Source organism: Sorex fumeus, unplaced genomic scaffold (assembly GCF_029834395.1).
Source record: "Sorex fumeus unplaced genomic scaffold, SorFum_2.1 ptg000014l, whole genome shotgun sequence".
Taxonomy (NCBI): Eukaryota; Metazoa; Chordata; class Mammalia; order Eulipotyphla; family Soricidae; genus Sorex; species Sorex fumeus.
The window spans coordinates 19,509,593-19,531,849 of record NW_026606071.1 but is presented as its reverse complement, the minus strand read 5'-3'; the positions used below and the strand labels follow the sequence as shown (position 1 = coordinate 19,531,849).

The window sequence follows — 22,257 nt, the reverse complement described above, 5'->3', positions numbered from 1 at the left end:
CACCAATGAACTTGGCATATAAAATAAAAATTGACCTGAAAATGCTATCCTAAGGTTTACAAGAACTCTGATGGAAAACCCTCTTAAAAACATCAACACACACACACACACACACACACACACACACACACACACAAATATCAACACAAGGAGACCAGACTGGGGAGTATGTCTTTAGATATTGTTAGGAAATAAAGGAACGTTTTAAACTCATTAAAACTTTTTAAAGTGTTGGGGCTGGAGTGATAGCACAGCAGGTAGGTGCTTATCTTGCACAGGGCCACGGAATTCAATCCCCAGTATCCCATATGGTTCTCTGGGTCCCACTGGGAGTAATTCCTGAGTGAAAGGCCAGAATTTACCCCTAAGCACTGCCAGGTATGGCCTCCAAACAGACAAACAAACAAACAAAAACCTTTTAAAGTCTTAAAGTTTAAAAGTTGAAGACCAACATACATTAAGCAATTTTTTAAAATCAAAAGAAAATAGGAAATAAAGAAAGAAGAAGGAGGAAAAAAAGGCAAAACACATCTGAGTCCAAATTTTTACATGTTGCTTGTAATTATGAGGTACAAAAAACGAACACTTTATGAGATTTTCACTATATGGAAGCTTGAGGAAAAAAGAGAATGCTTAATATTTAAAGAGTCTTTTGCCATTTTCAAGTGCCACTGACAATTGAGAATTTAAACACCAACATTAGTTTTACAAAAATTTTTGCCAACTGAGAACATGTTGGGGCAGTTTAGAAGAGGGTCAGCCCTGGCATTTTCAAACAAGGGACACAGCCTAAACAGCAGAAGCCAACCTGGGGGGAATAATATTTTTCCCATCACAACATGGAAATGAGGAACTTGAAAAATTGTAGAACCTGTAACTGCCCTAATAATCACTTGGAGACAGTGGGGCGGGGCCAGGATGTGGTAGAAGTGGGAGCCTGGGAGTTCACCTACCACAATCTCCCTCCAGGTGCCACAAGTTCGGGAGGCATATAAAAATGTTAAAAATGTCTCAAGAGGGGGCTGGAGCGATAGCACAGTGGGGAGTGCCTTTGATCCAGGTTTGATTACCAGCATCCCATATGGTTCCCTCGAGCACCGCACTCAGTGAGTAATTCCTGAGTGCAGAGCCAGGAGTAATCCCTGTGTATTGCCGGATGTGACCCAAAAAGAAAAAAAAGAAGTCTCAAGATTTTGACTTCAAAAGTTCATGGGCTCTCTCAGATTTCCCAATGCCTTCTCCTCTTGCTTTTTCATACACACATACAACCAAAATAGTATTTAATTTACCATTTATCAAATCACTTAGACTCCAACGCACAAAATCCCTAGGATGAACTTAGATCTTCCAATAAGTTCTAGAGAAAACAATATAAAGAACCAAACTAAGTTCCCTGTGAAAAACAAAAATTGGCAGTTTGCACTGAGAAATGTTTTTATTTTCTTGCTTGTTTGGTGGCCACACCCGGCAGTGCTCTATGGAATCCCAAGAATCAAACTCAGGGCTTCAGCACACCAAACATGCTCTCCAGACCTTCATGCTGTCTCCCTGGCCCATAATATTTGGTGAGGGTGGGGGGACTGATGAATCAATGCAAGGGCCTGAGTTTGAGGTGCTGCATGGTTCTTGTGATGTCAGGATTACCTGGGTCACACCTGGTGGTTCTAGGGTTGGAGAGACTGCACCCAGTGATATCCAAGTAACATGTGGTGCTGGGAGTCAAACCCAAGTATGTACTACTACTATTCCCTGCACTCAACCTCACCCCCCCCCCCCAGTTTTTTTTTCAATGTGATGGTACTCATTGAAGGCATGTGGGTCCCGGGGCTGAGATCTCCAAGCCTTCTCGGATTGGGGCTGAACATCCTCACCCAGATCCTCCATCTTCCAGAGCCAGGGGTCACACCCACCAACTGCCCCCTGGCACCGTATAATCCCATCAACGGCCAAGACTCAGAGACTATAAAACCCAACTCCCGGAAGAGAACAGTGCAGTCTCCTGCCCCTGCGCCTGGCTGTCCTTGCCAGGGGCCCCATGGAGGGGGGCGGATTGAGTGTCCCTCCCTGCCCCGAGCAGAGTTCCAGCAGCCGAAGACCTCCAGAACCAGCCACAACCATGCTGAGACCACTCTCCACATGCATGAAGGTACTGGCAGAGGAACAAAGGTATGCGGGTCCCAGGGCTGAGATCTCCAAGCCTGCTCAGATTGGGGCTCAGCATCCTCCACCCAGATCCTTCCAGTAGGCAGGGTCACACCCACCAACTGCCTCTCCCCCCCCTTCCTCCCTCACGCAGTGTAATCACATCAACTGCCAAGACCCAGAGACTATAAAACCCTGCTCCCAGAAGCGACATCTTATTATCTCATTCTTGCTTTGGACAACCTGGCAGGCTACCAAATGTAAACTGCCCACACGGCAGAGTCTGGCAAACTCCCCATGGCGTACCCAATATGACAAATACCAGTAACAATGATGGGTCTCCTTCTCCTAATCCTGAAAGAGCCTTGAATATGGCACTTTTTAAAATCTCAGGGCTAGGACAAAGGAAACGTTACTGGTGCCAATTCGAGGCAATCGACAAACAACAGGATGATCATGATGGTGATCATGATGGTATACAGAAAATGAGATAGAGATGCGTGAAGGATAGAAACTAAACAGAAGATAAGCTACAGGGCAAGAGGGGAGGAAGGAAAATAAAATCACATTTCAAGAATGTCTACTATATTGTCTACTCTCAAAATAGCCCTAGGAAGATATGCTTCTTATCAACAAACAAATTTTTATAATGGAGCTAGGGGTGCTGGAGTTATAGTACAGCGGGGAGGGCGTTTGCCTTGCATGCAGCCAACTTGGGTTCGATTCCCAGCATCCCATATGGTCCCCCAGAAACCTCCAGGAGTAATTCCTGAGTGCAAAGCCAGGAGTAACCCCTGTGCATCGTCATGTGTGACCCAAAAAGCAAAAAAAATTTTTTAAATGGGGCTAGGGAGGAGTGATAGTACAACAGATAGGGTGTTTGCCTTGCACATGACTGGCCCCATATGGTCCCCAGATTCCTGCCAAGAGTGAGCCCTGAGTGCAGAGCTAGGAGTAAGCCCTGAGCACCAACAAGTGTGGCTGCCAAAAGAGCCAATAAATAAATAAATCTGACTCAAGGAAACTTTAAAGATATGCCTAAAAAGAGGCAGGAACAGTACTCAGATTCAGATCTCCCTAACTCTGCTACACCATCCTGAGAAACCAGCACTATAGCACTGTCCTCCTGTTGTTCATCAATTTGCTCGAGTGGGCACCAGTAATGTCTCACAACAAATTGTGAGACTTGTTATTACTGTTTTTCGCATATTGAATATGTCACAGGGAGCTTGCCAGGCTTTGCCTGGCGGGCGAGATACTGTTGGTAGCTTGCCAGGCTCTCCAAGAGGGGCGGAGGAATCGAATCCAGGTCAGCCATGTCAGCCGCGTGCAAGGCAAACGCCTTACCCGCTGTGCTATCACTCCGGCCCTGAGAAAACAGAAGAAAGTAAAAAATATTAAAACATTGTAGGAAGGGGCAAGCTGATCAGTTGATCCAGAGGCTGAGATTCTCAGGGGACAGTCTAAGATGCTGATTTTCTGTTCCTAGGATAAGCTCTTTTCACTAATTGGTCATCTCTCCTCCTCCTTCAATTCCTTTCCTCCTGGCTCTACAAATGTCTCCAAGTACTTGGGAATGGCAAGGCAGGAGGTATTAAGGTATGGTCTCTCATCCACACTTCTCAAAGCTGACTAACCTCACCACCCGCTCACTCTAATCCCTTCCAACCTGGATTCTTCTTTCAACACCATTGAAGCTGTGTGGGGCCAAAACAGATCATGGGTGATTCCTTCCAGGGAGATTTCCCATTCCCTGGGGGGTTATTTTGATATAATACCAGCACAATGATATTCCAGTTTAGTGCCATTTCGACTAGAAACTCTTCAAAAACACAAGCAAATTGGGGCCGGAGTGATACTATTGCGGGTAAGGTGTTTGCCTTGCATGCAGTCAACCCAGGTTCAATCCCCGTCATTCCATATAGTCTCCCAAGTACCGACTCACCCCTGTGCATCACTGGGTGTGACCCTCGCGGCCCCCCCAAAAAAGCAAAAAACCAACCAAACAACAATAGAAAAAAAAGCGTAAGGAAATCAGGCTGCCAACCTCTACAAGGAAGCTGGAATCTTTTCACTAACCCTGGGACCTTGAGTTTACTCTTTACACATTTCTAACTGAATGTTGGTTTTTCTTTAATTTACTCAGAACTTTGATCACTGCAAGGTGCAGTTAGATACCTCTGTAGTCCTCAGTGATACTTTAAGACCATTGCTTCACTGCCTTGTCCTTAGGGTTTTTGTTCCATCCGGCTACATCTTCCTCTACCCCTAATTTCCCTGTTATCACGGATCTCTCCACCACTCTCCATCATTCTTTCAAGGCTTGGGCACTTGGATCAAAGGTGTTGCCTCCTTAACCTCAGTGCCTATAGAGATTAACAGCAATCAACCTCCTCTCTGATCCACTTCAGCATCTCACCTAGTCACTGGCCAGATCATGCAATCATATGCAAACATTGGTCCTCTAAAATGTAAAATTCATCCACCTATTAAAGAACTTTTACAATGATCACTTATTAAATAATGTTTTTACTTGGTCACTGATGGACCAGAGCAATAGCACAGCGGGTAGGGCATTTGCCTTACATGGGGCTGACCTGGGTTCGATTCCTCCATCCCTCTTGGAGAGCCCGGCAAGCTACTGAGAGTATCCCGCCCACACAGCAGAACCTGGCAAGCTCCCGTGGTATATTCAATATGCCAAAAATAGAAACAGCAAATCTCACAATGGAGATGTTACTGGTGCCCACTCGAGCAAATCAATGAACAACGGGACGTCAGTGCTATATTGCTACAGTGCTTGGTCGCTGATGCTTTTTGCTATGAAAATCTGAAGAGCTTGTCTCATTCCTTTTCTTTTCAGCCTTTGGAACTGTTTACCATATCTTCTTTTCCAAAACTCTCTTCTCTTCTCATTATCATCATCTTCTTCCTCCTCCTCTTCTTCCTTTTTCCTCCATCTCCTCTTCCTTCCTCCTCATTCTCTTCCTTCTTCTTTTTCATGCTCCTCCTTTTTTTCCTCCACCTCCTCCTTCTTCTTCCTCCTCTTACAACTTCTGCATTTTTGTTTTGTTTTGCTTTGGGGTCTCACCTGGATGTGCTCACACTTACTCTGCATTCAGAAATCACTGCTGGCAGGCTCAGGGGATAATTTAGGGTGCAGGATCAAACCCAAATCAGCCAGGTACAATGTAAATCCCTACTCACTGTACTATCTTTCCAGTCCCATTGTTTCTTAATTTTTAACAAACCCCTCTGGTTGTTCTTTTCATAGGTTTCATCTCTGCGAATCTCTACTATATCAATATTCCTTAGGGTATGATATGCCTTGGGGGCAGTGGTGAGGGAAAGGCGGTCACATGCAGCCGTGCACAGAGGCTCCTGGCTCAGTGTTTAGGTTTCACTCCTACCAATGCTCTAGAAACCCAGTTTTGTTTGGAGATTGGCCCAGAGGGCTCTCTCCTTGGCCTTCTCTTTTAAACCTACACATTCTCCCTCAATCATCTTATCCTTCAGTTAACAACCACATTTGGCTATGGCTTGAGGGAAGGAAGCCACATCTCATGATCCTTAGAGCTTATTCCTGGCTTTGTGCTCAGGGATCACTCCAGGAGCTTGGGGGAGCATATGCAGTACCTGGTTCAGTCACATGCAAAACAAGTACCTTAGCCTCTTAGACTATCTCTCCAGACTACAAATACGCTTTTGTTAAAAATCTTTGTCTCCATAGCTGGCAATATAGCATAGGTATGACGGAGCTTGTCTTACATGAGGCTAACTCTGGTTTGATGCTCAGCACATAGTCCCCCTGAGCGCTGCTGAGAGTAACTCTCCCAAACACAGAGCCAGGAATATCCCCCAAAGCACTAGGCTGTGGCTCAACCTCCCTCCCATCTTTATCTCCAACTCAGATCACTTTCTTCAACTCTACACCTACAGAGCCTTGTTTTTGGGGCACTGGAGTTTGGGGGGTAGACCATGAAAAAATTGTGGCAGTATTTGGGGACTATTTCTGACTCTTTGATTGGGGTGGGGTCAGAGAATCATTCCCAGCAGTACTTGAGGGAATGTGGTCCTGCAGATTAAATCCAGGCCTCTAGCACACAAAGCATATTCTCAGCCCATTAAGTTCAGTCTCCAGCCCTAGACCCATATAGTCTGAAGTTCAGCCATGCATCCCATAATTGCCTCAAATCCAGCATGTCAACAGCTTTACTCGCTATAGACCTCTGAAATCCATTTCCCATTTACACATGAAAAGTTAGAAAAATTGCAGGCACTTCCATCTCCCACTAATTATGCAACTGATCACATGTATACTCACTCTCCTCCTCAATCATCTCATATCTGCACCAAGGTTTTCCTGATTACTGTGAAGTCTAGAAACCCTATGGACATCAACATTTAGAGAATGAGAACAGTAAATAAGAGAGCATGGTGGAAGTAGAAAAAAATAAAAAGGAAAGAACAAGGTCCAAACATTTTTTGAAAGTTACTGGCACCCTTGAAATATTTTCATCTCTAAGTCATCACAATGATCTTTCTGAAAAGAAAATCTAAATTCACCACCTCCTACTTAAGACCACTTAATGACTCTTCTATGTAATAATCTAACTAGGCCCTTCTTATTCTGCTTCCAATTGAATTCCTCTCAACTCTAACTATCTCCAACTCTGTTCAATCTAAAATCCAGCCTTACTGAATTATCTTCAGTTCTTGGAAGGAAGATATTGTCAGTTCCCTGACAAGCCACATTGTCACTGGTGTCTCTACTCACTTATGTTGGTGGGATGATTTCTTTCTTTGTTCTCCCAGGTGCACCTAATAAATTCCTTTATTCTGTGTCTCTCAATGATGCAGTCCTTGCAATCAATCATGATTCAACTATATTTTTGGTGCTTGAGATACTCTCAGTCATGCTTTGCTTAAAATGATCTCTTCCTTTGACTTTCATAAAACATTTTTCTGGGTCCATTTTTTTGAAATTCATTTTTTTCCTGGACTCAAAACCAGTCTATATTTAGCCCCTTTGTTCCCCCTACAGACACAGTTAGTTGAACTCCTGTTTCCCTTCTCACGTTCTTTCATACCTTTACTATCCTCAGTTAGAACTTTCTTATGTAGAATCTTGCTACTAATCCAGCAGCAGCAGCAGCATCTCATCACCTTGAAGCATGTTAGAGATCTGCAGGATAACATTGGTTTGACCTTCCTCCCTGGCCGCTGGGAGCTTGTGTTTGTTGATTGCCTCTCAACCTGTCAATTACCTTTGTCTCCTGATCAGACTCTGACTTGTAAATATTGTCTTTCTCTTCTCCTTAATGTTCTTTGCATGGTTAGCTATTTCAGAGCAATTGCTTTTTGTATAGATACAGGAAGAGAGTTAAAAAGACAAGTCTGTGGCTTGGGAGTTGATTGGCTCCAGATAATATACCTTCTGGACATCTGTTCTTCGACTTAAGCCTCAGTTTCCCTTACTTCCTAGATCCCCCAAAGCAGGGTCCCAACGAGGGACTAGATGGATCCAGGGCAAGTAGTGAGCAATGAGCTACCCCGGCATCGAAATGTGCCTGGCCAAAGTGCCCTAGTGCTTAACTATAAGTTAAGAGCTGGGTCATGGACAAATTCAAATGATCCAAAGGCAATAACTATATTTGGACCTTGCTGGGGTTAGGAATAACTGACCCGGCCTGAGCACTTTAGTCTGAGTCTGTGGTAAGATGTCCCCAGGAGAGTCACCCTACACGCCTAAAGTGTCTATTACTGCGTCCATACAGAATGGTAAATATGAGGAAGAAGAATTAAAGATGTTAATTAAGTTTCAGATCTAAGGAGTGGAGAAACACACCTCAAGGGCTGGCCCTTGTGAGCTGCAGGTGTTTAGGAAGATTGGAAAAACATTTTTGATGATGCTTCCTGTGGGGAGGTGTAGTTGGGGTGGCATGATGAGAGGATTGAAAAGAGCGGCTTCGGGGAGAAAATTGGATTGTTGGTTGGATTGATGGATTGATGGTTGGAATGGATTGATGGTTGGATTGATTGATGGATTTGTTGATTGAAGGAGAGACAGCAGAGAGAGAGAGAGAGAGGAGACGGGTACAGAGGGAAGAAAGAATTGCGTGGTTAGAGATAGACACAGAGAGAGAGAGAGAGAGAGAGAGAGAGAGAGAGAGAATTGGAGAGAGCTGGGGGAGATGAGAGATTGAATAAAGGGCCACTAATCAGCAACCAGCTTGGTCCTCGTTCTTCTTTTGTCCATCCAAGGCAACAGCATCCCTGGTGGAGAAGCACTTGAGAGCACCCGTGAGAGGGAGAGCCCGAGAACATTCTTTCAAATGTAATCCCCACGCACAAGAGGGGTTTACACAGCCCCATGGTTGGGGAATTTCACACCTCCTCGCAAGCATATGGAAATTTTCACAGAGATTCAGAAACTTGGGCTTCATCTTAGACTTACCATCAGACCACAGCCACTCATCTTCTCACTGAAGTTCTCCAACTAATGAGGCTAGACCACACCAACAAACTTCTACCTGAAATAGCTGACTCTAGGATCCTCTCTTAAATCCCTCCCACAGAAAACAGTTACACAAATTTCCTTCAACTCAACTCCCTTTAAGAATTCTATTAAGGAATAAATTCACATCTTAGGAAAAGAGGCTCTCAGCTATCTCCCCAAACATTCCCCCCAGGCTTATGTATACAATAGGATTTCAGATTCAGTTTGACACTAAAGGAAAAGTATCTTACCAGAGAACCTGTTTTAGCAGACAAAAGTGGGCTATATAACCTCAGGCAAAATATTCTCTAGAGCTTTGGATTCCAATATTGAAAAAGAAAGAAGCTAGAGTGACCCCGAGTCTTTGAGGCTATTTTTTTTTACTATAGCCTACAGTAAAACTATGTATACACACTATTCACACACGTATATAACTATATGCATGGTTTCAACTGGAACAAAGGTTACATAAAATAATACAAAATGTAATATGTTGTCATTCCTTCTCATCCACTGTATTCTCTAAAGTGCTGGTTGCCAATTATCAAGTTACTTTTATAATCTACTAAAGGGTCAGAACCTGAAGACTGGAAATAATTATAGTCCCTTTAACCCTGATCATCGACTCTCAGTTCCTCTTGAACACATCCTCTACTTCCCTGCTCTGAACTTCATCTAAAAGCAAATATCTTTTCTGTAACATCTTCCCCTATTTCAACCTCTTCAAATGCAGCATATGGTTTAAGACATAGCTTAACAAAAATCTCTTAGAAGGAGAAGAGAGCTCTTAGTTCTATGCACATTTATAATGCATTTTCTCATTTCTTATTTGTCATTACTTACAAATGTCTTCTATTCACATTTTTTTAATCTCATTATTGGTTGTAAGTGCCTTGGAGGACAAGAATTGTGTCTTCTATGCCTTTCTGTTCTTCTGAATGTTTAGTATAATGCCTGGTATGTGTTAGATACTCAAGCCAGAAAATCTTCTTCATAGTTACTCTTTCTTCATCCATTCTTCTATTTAATCAGTGTATCTAGTTATTTGATTCTTCTGCTCTCTTCCTTCCTATCAGTACCTGCTATCATTTCTTCCTCCCCTTAGATTACATCTATTAGAAACCACTGACCTTTGTTTTAACCTCTTGACACTCTGCTAAACTCTTTCCCAACTGTGATTTCTTCTTTTGTTTTTGGCAAACCTTAACTCTGAATTGTCTATTTACCTTCTCAGAGAAGGTAGACACTGTCATTAAAACAAAAAACAGACAAACAAAAAAACCAAATTCTACGACCTTGCAGATAATTTAAAGGCTTTCATCCTCACTAGGATTCTTAGTACATGGCTGAATATTTCTCCTTGGTTTCCCTAGTTAGTTCCCTATCCCACTCTCATATAGCCATTTTTAATGTGTCCCACTCTCATATAGCCATTTTTAATGTTTTTTCACTCTCGTTATCACTCTGCCCTACAACCTTACTCTTTGACTCCAAAAATGGATTAGTCTTTGATCGATAGCACAGCGGTAGGGCGTTTGCCTTGTGCGCAGCCAGCCCAGCCGAGCTGGGTTCGATTCCTTCTGCCCCTCTCAGAGAGCCCGGCAAGCTACCAAGAGTATCTCACCTGCATGGCAAAGCCTGGCAAGCTACCTGTGGTGTATTCAATATGCCAAACACAGTAACAACAAGTCTCAAGATGGAGACATTACTAGGCCCGCTAGAGCAAATCGATGAACAACAGGAGGACAGTGACAGTGATATGAATTCTCACCTACTTCTAACTAATATATCAGTAAAGGTAAAGGTAAAGGCCCTCCCGTTGTTCGTCGATTTGCTCGAGTGGGCCCAGTAACGTCTCCATTGGAGACTTTGTTGTTACTGTGTCTGGCATATTGAATACATCACGGGGAGCTTGCTAGGCTCTGCCATGCGGGCGAGATACTCTCGGTAGCTTGTCGGGCTCTCCAAGAGGGGCGGAGGAATCAAACTCGGGTCCGCCATGTTGGCTGCGAGCAAGGCAAACGCCCTACCGCTGTGCTATCGCTCCAGCCGGATATACCAGTAGCCTGCATTATATGCCTATCCAAGTTCATATATCTTACTGCATTTTAAGCTCATTAAAAATAAGAAACACAACTTATTCATTATTGAAATCTCAGAACTTACTAATATTACTAAGTTCTATTAAGTACTAATAAGTACTAATAATACTAATATTACTAAGTTCTTGGTAACTATTTCTCAAGTGAAAACATAAAGGAATGCAAACTGTGTATGTATCTCATATAGTTATGCTAAGGGCTAATCAATTAGAGCCAATAAAATATTAGGAAGTGAAAAGTTTGAGCTGCAAATGGTTTCAAAAATTTATAACATGGAGCTCCCGGAGGAGAGCAACATAGAAGGACATGTCACAGAGATGCCTCCAGACCCCGTGCCCTAGCAGCTGAAAACCTGCAGAATCCAATCACCACCATGCTCACAGCTGCTCTACATAGGCTTGGACAAGTCTAATGCATAAGTAAATCTGCTATATAATCATATTCTAAATTTTAGAATTCCTGGAGCGAGGGGCTGGAGTAATAGCACAGCAGGTAGGGCATTTTCCTTGCACGCGGCCGACCCAGGTTTGATTCCCAGCATCCCATATGGTCCCCTGAGCACTGTCAGGGGTCATTCCTGAGCACAGAACCAGGAGTAACCCCTGTGCATTGCTGGGTATGACCCAAAAAGAAAAAAAAAAGAATTCCTGGAACGAGCCTCTCATAGTCTACACCACTGATTGTACCAAGAGTAGCACACAACATTTGATGGGGTTTAACAAACATGTTAGTAACCTCTTATACAAGGGTTTAATGGCTCCAGGATGAAATACAACAATCTTCACACACTTTCCTCTAAGGAAACTTTATTGCACCATTTTTAGTGGATTATTCATAAGAAGCAATACAAAATTAATTGTTTTGGTTCTGTCATAGGGGGCACGGTTTGGGATTTGAGATAATGGTGGGAAGGTGCAATGGAGGTAGGGCTGGTATTTGAATATGAAGTGTAATGAATTACTGTGAATAACTTTATAAAATTAAAATAAAAATTATAACATGTAGAATTACATTTCATTAAAAGTTCATTATTATTTGTATTCCAAGGAAAACAATTTGGCTCCATACATAATGAATCTGATAAAACAGGCAAAAGGGGAATGAAATAAGATCCAACAAAGCTATTTCTTAATTTGCTATCCCTAGTAGGACAAGAACAGTGAGTTCAACACAAATTTTTCCATGGACTACAGCAGCCTGAAATAAACAAGGTATTTCTTTTTTATAAAACCTAGTTTCATTTTTTTTCTTTTCAATGCACTTCTTTTTCCCTTTCAATATACTTCTTTTTTATTGGTTTATATTTTAAAAGATAATTTGCGGGGACTGGAGTGATAGCACAGCAGGTAGGGCATTTGCCTTGCACGCAGCCGACCCGGGTTCTATTCCCAGCATCCCATATGGTCCCCTGAGCACCACCAGGAGTAACCCCTGTGCATTGCCGGGTGTGACCCAAACAGCAAAAAAAAAAAAAAAAAGAAAGAAAGAAAGAAAGAAAGAAAATATACATGAGGATTATGACTGAGTTACACAGCCCAGAAAGCAGCTAATCATGGCTCCATGTCAAGAAAGCATCTTGCTTTGGTGGGGGGGGGCGGGGGATGGTCATGGTGATGAGAGGGACTACACCCAGCCACATACTCAAGGTGCTATCCCCAGCACAGTGTTAGTTGTGGTCACAATTGTGAGCTCACTCCTGGTGGTGCTCAGGGCAGCATGTTGTGCCAGGCATTAAAGCTGGGGCTCCATAAAGCATAAATTCCAGCCCTTTTAGCATCTCCAGGGCCTGCAACTTGCCTTTTTTGTTTGGTTGGTTTTGGGGCTTTGTTTTTTGAGCCACACCTAGGGGTGCTCAGAGAATACTGCTGATTCTACACTCAGGCATCCTTCCTGGTGGGACTCAGGAAACCATATGGGGTGCCAGGAATTGAATCCAGTTTGGACACGTGTAAGGCAAGTGCCTTACCCACTGTACTATTTTTTCTCTGCTCCTGCAACTTGCCTTTTTAACTTTTCTCCAAAATATCAATGATGTTCATTTTCTTAGTTAGTGCCATGGCTATGGCTCTGCAGTGCTGTCTATTTCAAAGTTCTTCTGCTGTGAGAAAACCAGGAAAGAATCCTGCAATATACTGTTGATATACTCAACAACATAGGTGACTCACAAAAATGTTACACTAAAGAGTCAGGAATAAAAGGGTACATACCACCTATGCATAACAGCAATGAAAGGGAAGAGGAGTATCAAGTTTAAAGGGAAGGAAAGAAATTTTTAGTTAAGTATGATTTCATTCTGTTATAGTGCCATGACATACTCACTCTGACATTATGAGGATGAAGTCCTCCTGGGTGTTGAGACATGTACTGGGCCAGGTCTGTGTGCTGGACAAAAGAGGAAGAAAGTGATGTCAATGGTGCTTAAATTGTGTCCTAAAGTAGACCACAGGCTTTGTTCTCAAACTCATTGCAAAGTTAGAATTTTAAAGTAAAGTAAGTAAAGTAAAGGCCCTCCTGTTGATCGTCGATTTGCTCGAGCAGGCCCAGTAACGTCTCCATTGGAGACTTTGTTGTTACTGTGTCTGGCATATAGAATACTCTCGGTAGCTTGCCGGGCTAGGTACAAAACATACACAACCAGATTTTTATGAAGCACCACAGTTGCACAGTTCTGTCTGCTCTTAGGAGGAAGATTGTTTCCTGAAGCAATGAGAAGGCAATTGAAATGAGTACTTCTGAATAAAATGACCCAGAGGCTGTTCACCCACTAGTATTCTAGGATACAGGTCAGGTACACATGACTTAAGGTTTCTTCTTCTTTTATTTTATTCTACTTTAGGTTTCTGGGTAATACCCAGCTGTGCTCAGGACTAACTCCTGGCTCTGTGTTCAGGGTTCATTACTGGATATGTTCAGGGGACTGTATGCACCTAAGGACTGAACCAAAGTCAGCCACATCACGTCAGCAAATACCTTAACCTGTACACTATCTCTCCAGCCTCTTTCTGCTTGTTTTAATGTGTTTCTATAAAAAAAATTCATTATTAACTAGTAAACATAGCTACAAATTTTTAAGAACTTGTGAGTAGCATATTTTGTGTCATGAAAAAATGTTGCTTTCTACTCAGCTGGTTATTAAAAATAGATTAAAATAGGAGCAAACAATTTATTCAGGAGGCAAATTCAAAGTTCTTATTTATTTTTCCTGGTGAGAGAGCAGAAAGGCAGCAAAAACAAGTGGGCTAAGTAGCAAAACTAAGGACTGGGTGTGAGAACAATAGGCTCTACTAATCACAGTAATGACAATTTCCATGACACTTTTCTTGCTGCAATGAAAGTTTTATCATGCCATAAAATATTAACACATTTATTATGCAAGCACCAGACTTTCCCTTCATTCTTTGGAGAACATTAGGGCAACTCACCATGTACTCAAAAACAAATGTCAGCGTCTCTTTGGTGTGGATTATGTCATGCAGGAGCACAATATTGGCATGCTTCATACCCTTCAGGAGGGAAGCTAGAAAAATTAAAGAAAATGTCCATTCAATCATCAATAAGTACTGTCTCATTTTTATTTTGTGGGGCCACACTTAGTGCTCAGGGGACATTGCAGTGGGGTATGGGCCATGTGGATTCAGAGACAGAACTAGGGGTTCCTGCGTGTAAAGCACGGAGAGCATGTTCTCCAGCCCTTTGAGCAATTCCCTGTCCATGTATGGACTCTTTCTCTGTCCCTGTGTCTGTCTCCGTCTCCGTCTCAGTCTCTGTCTTTGTCTCTCTCTCTCTCTCTCTCTCTCTCTCTCTGTCTCTCTCTGTCTCTGTCTCTGTCTCTCTCCCTCTCCCTTTCTCCTTGCCCCCATCAAATCCAGGGCTTCACATATGCAAAGCAACTGCTCTATCACTGAGTTATACCCAATCTGAAAGTATTTGTCTTAAAGATATCAAGCAGACTTTATTTTTTTAAAAACATTTCAAATCAAGTATTATGGTTTATTTTACTAATGGAAAAAGAATTTCTGATTGTGAAATCATAATTACAAGGAACCCTTCATTATTTGTTAAATGGTGAGTCATTATATTAACATAACTTATTTTTCTTACAGGCTAGAGTAGTCAAAAAATATGTTTCCATTTACCCAATCAATTTCATCAAAGCACTCAAAGCACTTTGCAAATGCTTTCCCTTGGGAATCTTATCATCTCTGCTCCGCAGCTAGGAGACAGGAGGCCAGGAGAGACAAAGGCCAATGGAAGAGCAGGAAATGGAGTGTTCTGCCTTCTAGAGCAGGACTCTGCAACCTGAGATCATTCTCCAAAATTCAGCATCCTCCAGGGCCCATGAGGGTCCACAGATGTGACTGGCAAAAGTCAGGGATAAGGCACTGAATGAATAATTGTTGAACATAACAAAAGGTGGAGGAGGTTTCTTAAAGGGAGAGTTGCCAACTTCTGTGGAAAGAATTCAAAAGTAAACCTGAGAAGAGAAGAGAACCTAACTTGGCGAGCACAGAGGAGTGGGAGTGGGAAGATAAGGAATTTCTCTTGCATTTCAGTAACAGCTTATTATTAATAAAAGGCAGCCATAAAGGGGAGAAGTTACCACAAAAATCAGAGAGTGACTATGAGGCCATGTTACAAAGTTTATCTCTGGGGGCTCCAGAGTTAGAAAGACCCTGATTTTCAGGAGGGTAAAGACCAGAAAAGGCACAACCAGGAGATAATAGGGTATTCACACACACAGAAACAACATTGAAGATAAATCCATGCCAATAAACACGCTGGATATGCTGATATACCATGAATCCCTGCACCAGCTCTCAACTAGAATTGAGAAAAAACAAAACCAACCTAAGGACTCCCTGCAAAATTTTAGAACAAAAATTCTTTTGGACTCTTATCCTAATGGATCCTCTCTCAATTCCTCCCCATGCAGCAATTCCCCGATTCAGGGGGGACAGTTCTATTTTCCCTTGGAACCCACAACCTCCCTATTCAGCCCAAGAAATTCTTGTTTAGCAGATACCTCCCCCCCCCAAAAAAAAAATTGGGCATGTGACCCAGGCCGGTGTGTCAGAACACAGTTCCCTCCTATACAGTGATTAGAGCAGAGACAGGCACAAACCCAACTCTGGGAGAAGCTTATTTTGCTGGTGTCATCCGAAAGAGGTGCTTTCTTCAACGAGTGTTGGAGAAGGATATAGAAAAAGGAAATCTTATTCATTAGTGATGGAATTAAGAATTGGAGCAACTTTCTATGAAATTTTGGAACTTTCTATGAAAATTCCTTTAGAAGCTAAAAATAGGTCAGAGAGGTTGTCCAAAGGGTTTGGCCTTCAAGTCCCCATAAATAAACAAAAAGTTTTTAATTATTATTTTTTATTTTTTAATTTAATTAATTATATTTGTTTTGGGGTCACCCACCCAGCAATGCTCAGAAGTTACTACTGGCTCTGCACTCAGGAACTACTTCTAGTGGTGCTCAAGGGACCATGTGGGAAATGAACTGAGGTGGACTGCATGCAAGACAAATGCCCTGCCTGCTGTACTATCACTCCAGTCCCTAATTATTTTTCTTTTTAAAGAAAAAAAGTGGTCTCAGCATGGTGGTGGCTGGTCCTGGAGGTCTTCGGCTGCCGGAGCCCCGGTCGGGGCGGGGAGGAAAGCTCAACCCGCTCCCCTCCAAGGGGTCCCGGCGAGGGACACCCAGGCGCGGGGGCAAAAGACTGCACTGTTCTGGTCTGGGATCTGGATTTTATAGTCTCTGAGTCTTGGCCACTGATGGGATTACAAGGCGCCAGGGGACCAGGTGGTGGGTGTGACCCCCGCCTGCTGGAATTTGGAGGATCTGGATGGAAGATGCTCGACTCCAATCCGAGTAGGCTTGGAGGTCTCGGCCCCAGAACCCGCGTGGCTTTGTCCCTCTGCCAGTACCTTCATGTGTGCGGAGAGTGGTCTCAGCATGGTGGTGGCTGGTCCTGGAGGTCTAGAAATCCTGGAGACTAAAAATCCAGATCCCGGACGAGAACAGTGCAGTCTTTTGCCCCCGCGCCTGGGTGTCCCTCGCCGGGACCCCTTGGAGGGGAGCGGGTTGAGCTTTCCTCCCCGCCCCGACCAGGGCTCCGGCAGCCGAAGACCTCCAGGACCAGCCACTACCATGCTGAGACCACTCTCTGCACACATGAAGGTACTGGCAGAGGGACAAAGCCACGCGGGTTCTGGGGCCGAGACCTCCAAGCCTACTCAGATTGGAGTCGAGCATCTTCCATCCAGATCCTCCAAATTCCAGCAGGCGGGGGTCACACCCACCACCTGGCCCCCTGGCGCCATGTAATCCCATTCGCGGACGCGCGACATCTCATCAGAATTTTTTATTATGACATCTTATTATCTCATTCCTACTTTGGACAAACTTGCAGGCTATCGAATGTAGCCTGCCCACACGGCAGAGTCTGGCAAACTCCCCGTGGCCTACCAAATATGCCAAATACCAGTAACAATGATGGGTCTCATTCTCCTAAAGAGCCGTGAATATAATCTCAGGGCTAGGATGAAAGAGACGTTACTGGGGCCTGCTCGAGGCAATCGACGATTAACAGGATGATGAAATGAAAAATGAAAAAAGAAAAAAAAGGTTACCCCTTTTCTCCCCATGTAGCCTCAGTCCAGAACTAAGGACATTAAACTGTGAAACTGTTTAGCACATCTACAAAACAATGAACTCATAAAGGTGAAGTAGTGTGTGTGTTTAGCTCAAAAATATTTGGGGGCTAAACATCAAAGTTAGAATTTGAATCATTAGAGGAAGGGAGGATTTATAGGTGAATGGGTCTTGTTTGTTTGTTTGTTTGTTTGTTTTGGTGGTAAGAGGTTCCCAGCTTCCAGCTAACATGAGCCAAGAAGGGAATTCATTGGCTCCCAGATCTGCTTGTCCTGGACACAGAGGATGTAATCTGGAGACTATGTCTTCACCTCCCAATAGTTTCTCTCTGCCTCAGGTGTATTCCCAGGCATGTTCTGAACAGGTGTTGATTCATCAATTTTATATTGTTTTATTGCACACAAAGGTGAAATCACACATACTTGTCTTTTTTCTTTTGAGTAATTTTGTTTTGAATAATTCCCTCAAGTACCTTCCATTTTGTTATAAATTATCATGTATATACATATATGTGGTATATATACTTATATTATACATATATAAGATATATTACTCTACTATAGAAATGTATTATGTCCTTTTTATCCAATTTTCTATTGATGGGCACTGTAGTTACTCATATTTTAGCTATTGAAAATAACCACGCAATAAGTATTGAGGTGTTAATTTTTTGTATTCTTTAAATAGATGCTCAAGTGGGGGAATGCTAAGCTATATGGTATTTCTTTTGTTTCTCCTTTAGTTTCTCCTTTCTTCCTTTAGGTTTTGCGGCCATATGTAGTGGTGCTCAAAGTGTCCTCCTAGCAGTGCTCAAGCGGACCATGACTGACTCTGAATCTCTGTCATACAAAGCATTTACAAAGCCTTGGTGGCCAAAAGCTACTCCTAGTACTCAGGGGTCACTTTTGCCTTTGGTGAGAATCCAATGCATGAAAGTCAAGTGCCTTAACCTCTATACTTTCTCTGCGTCCCTAACTTGTCCTGTCTTTTGGATGTCATCACACCACCAACTATAATGCTCAACCCAGTGTTTGCACTTGATTTCCCATATACTCATGTGTGTATTCACAGAAAATCAACAGTGGAGCCAGAAACCTTAAGGTGTATCCTGAAACTTTCACTCTCTTCCAGTAGACTCAGGAAAGAATATCAACCCAAGATCATCTCTGCACTGGAAAAGGGATGGGTGCTGGAACTTTGTATGACTGAAAACATACAAAGTTTACATGAACAACTTTGTAACTGTGTACCTCACAATGATTCAATTTTTTAAAAAAAATTCTGGATCATCTCCTTATGAAAGAGAGAGAGGACACCTTTTCTCTTCAGACTTCGCAGGGTTGACCTGAGGACAGAGTCAGGTCCTCTGTGCTGCACCTTGGCAAATATACAGAGCCACATAGTTAAACAAGAACACGATCCCAGCCACCAGCTTCTTGGACTCCCCTTTCCAGATTAGCATCTTAGATTGTTTATGTTGTGTTTCATGCTTCAGTGGCTGGCTGGAACTGGTTTTCCCAAATCCTCTCTTTATCAAGAGCTGATAACCACAAGGCTGTCTGGGCTGTGGATTCACAGCTGTGTTATTTTTCTTGAGACCACGAGACAGACCTTTCCATTGCTTAGGCTAGGTTTCCCATGCTGCAGTATGTGTGGTGATACCACCTTCTTACTTGGTTCTTGGACCCCCCTTGCAATTCTCTGAGCATTTGTTTACACTTCTCCCCAGGTTTCAAACCTGCCTCTGTCCCTCCCCCCACCACCCTGTTTCAGCTCTCTGCATGCTTCCTCCCCATCTTCATCGAGGTCTCTGCTCAGATGACATATGAGGTCTTGGTTTTTTTAACCCCTCCCCTCAACTGCCCTAGATCCTCTCCCCATACTGTGCTTTGCTCATCGCCATAGCACTGACTACTCTGAATGGTACAGGGACAGGAGTTTCTGTTTAGACCAAGAATGGATCAAAGAAAGGAATTACTGGTATGTGGTGACATAATGTCATGAGGTAGGTCTGATCATCTGGAGCAGCAGAAGATCATCATCTCAACATCCTACTTTTCCCTGCCCCTATCTTACCACCCAGCATACTTTAAACCTAAGAACAAGTGTTCATCCATTGCCCTAGTTCAGAGGACAAGCCTTGCTCTGGGGTTCTGCTTAGGAAACCCCTTCCATACTATGGGAGCCTTTCTGCCCTTTTTCCCCTTCATTCTATCCTTTCAAGTAGCATGTCTTCTAAATTCTGCCAATCACTGTAACAGGAACATGTTAAGTTGTCTGTTCATTGTCTATACCCACCCTTAAGAATTGTACCGTGAAGGGAGCGGCGCAGAGCAAAAGTACGGCGGAGAGAGCATTTGCCTTGCACACAGCCAACCTGGGTTCGATCCCCGGCATCACATATGGTCCCCCAAGCACTGCCAGGAGTAAATCCTGAGTGCAGAACAAGGAGTAACCCCTGATCATCACTGGATGTGGCCCAAAAAACAAAACTAAACAAAACAAAAAAAGAATCGTACAGTGGGTAGGTATTGTACAAGACTCTCTGGCACCCCATATGGTTCCGCAAACTCTGCCAGAAATGTCCCTGAGCACAGAGCCAGGAGTTAGACCTGAGCATTGCTGAGTGTGACCCCAAAGCAAAATTTAAAAAGAATATAAAATGGGCCAGAAAAATAGTATTTAACAAGCAGGGCTCTTCCTTTGCAAGGAGCAGACTCGGATTTGATCCCCAGCACCACATATGTTTACCCCAACACTGCCAGCAATAATTCCTGAGCACAGTACCAGGAGTAAACCCTGAGGACCATTGGTGTGGGCCCCTCCAAAGAAAAAATAATATAAACTACATTGAAGCACAGGCACTTCAATCTTTTTTGCTTATTGCTATACCTACTATATCCAGAATAATGTATATTGAATTATAATTGCACACAATTAGCATCTATTATTAAATTAATGTTCCCTAGTTAGTTAATTTAGTTAATGTCACTTCTACATCTATAACTGATAGATGTGGAATGTTTCTGCTAAAGATGATTTTGTTCCTTGTTTCTTTTAGTTATATTCCTCTTTTAGTTATAGATGTTGTATGTGTTAAGGCCATGTCTATGACTTTTTCTTTCACATTCCAGAACTATTGGAATGCTTTATAGAACCTTAATGTTACTGAGTAATATGGGGGATTTACATGAAAGAATAGCTGATACTTAAAGCATCTATCTCCTAGCATTAGTATATTTGGTCCTAAGGTCTTCACCTGCACTGCACTGCACTGTCCTCCCATTGTTCATTGATTTGCTTGAGCGGGCCGAGTAACATCTCCATTATGAGACTTGTAGTTACTGTGTTTGGCATATCGAATACGTCACGGGGAGCTTGCCAGGCTTTGCCATGCGGGCAAGATAATCTCGGTAGTTTGCCAGGCTCTCAAGAGGGGCAGAGGAATCGAACCGGGCCCTGCCAGACCAGCTGCATGCAAGGCAAATGCCCTACCATTCCAGCCCTTAAGGTATTCACCTCGATAGCACAGCGGTAGGGCGTTTTCCTTGCACGCAGCCAATATGGCTGACTCGAGTTCGATTCCTCCGCCCCTCTCGGAGAGCCTGGCAAGCTCCCCATGACGTATTCGATATGCCAAACACAGTAACAACAAAGTCTCTAATGGAGACGTTACTGGGACTGCTCGAGCAAATCGATGATCAACGGAAGGGCCTTTACTTTACTTTACTTTACTTTACAGTGACTTCCCTTTTCTCTCTTTCCCCCTTCTCTTCTCCCTTCCTTTCTTCTCTAGTTCCTTCTCTTCCCTAAAAATTGACTGATAGGCCAACAGCCTCAAGCATCTGAGATCCCATGTGCAAGAAGGAAAGATGTTCTCATTTAAAGACTGTGGCAGGGGCTGGAGTGATAGCACAGCGGGTAGGGTGTTTGCCTTGCACGCGGCCGACCCGGGTTCGATTCCCAGCATCCCATATGGTCCCTTGATCACCGCCAGGAGTGATTCCTGAGTGCAGAGCCAGGAATCTGCATCACTGGGTGTGACCCAAAAAGCAAAAAAATAAAATAAAAAATAATAAAATAAAGGTTGTGGCATAAGCTTTGTCACAGAACATGGTTTGTTCTGCACATTGATCCATAGAGATGACAAAGTCAACCAAGATGGGGTAACGATCCTAAAAGCTGAGCATTCTTATTTCTGTAACATTGTTTTCCTATAACTCACACATTCTATTTATTTTTGTCTTTCTTCAAAGAAAAGACCCAAAAGTAAACTGGATAGTCTTCACAACTTCAGATCCAGGAATTTCTATGAGAAATACTTTGGGAATTACTGATGATGGGAACATAGCAACAAGTAACATTTATTAAGCATTTACCATATATCAATAAGAACTGTAGATATGGTAACTTGGTGTGACACTAAGAGGTCAAAGAGAAAACCTAAAGAACACAACCACAAATGTCAAAGAAAATGATGCATGACTAAGTGTTATTATCCAGCTCATTGTTAAAATGCAAAACATTTTAAATTTTAAAAACATTTATTTTAAATATTCAAAAGGGTTTCAGTCTAAACAACTGCTGGAACCTTAAGTGAAATTTATTATTATTGTTATTGGGTTTGGGTCATACCTAGAAATGTTTGAAAGATATTTACAGGGGCTGGAGCAATAGCACAGCAAATAGAGTGTTTGCCTTGCACGCAGCCGACCCGGGTTTGAGTCCCAGCATTTCATATGGTCCCCTGAGCACCATCAGGAGTAATTCCTGAGTACAGAACCAGGAGTAGCCCCTGTGCATTGTTGGGTGTGACCCAAAAAGGAAAAGAAAAAAGATATTTCCAGCTCAGTGCT

At 43.0% G+C, this 22,257-nt stretch overlaps 1 protein-coding gene across 2 annotated transcripts in view; it reads right to left on the bottom strand.

Annotated features, from left to right (window-relative positions):
* CDK15 (cyclin dependent kinase 15) overlaps positions 1-22,257 on the bottom strand; it is a 111,730-nt gene that overhangs the window by 72,612 nt on the left and 16,861 nt on the right. For both annotated transcript variants that reach the window (XM_056111814.1, XM_056111815.1), the window contains exons 5-6: positions 14,166-14,260; positions 13,063-13,125 (exon numbers count right to left, since the gene is read on the bottom strand). In XM_056111814.1, coding sequence (XP_055967789.1) covers positions 13,063-13,125; positions 14,166-14,260 — 158 coding nt within the window. The remainder of the gene's footprint in view (positions 1-13,062; positions 13,126-14,165; positions 14,261-22,257) is intronic.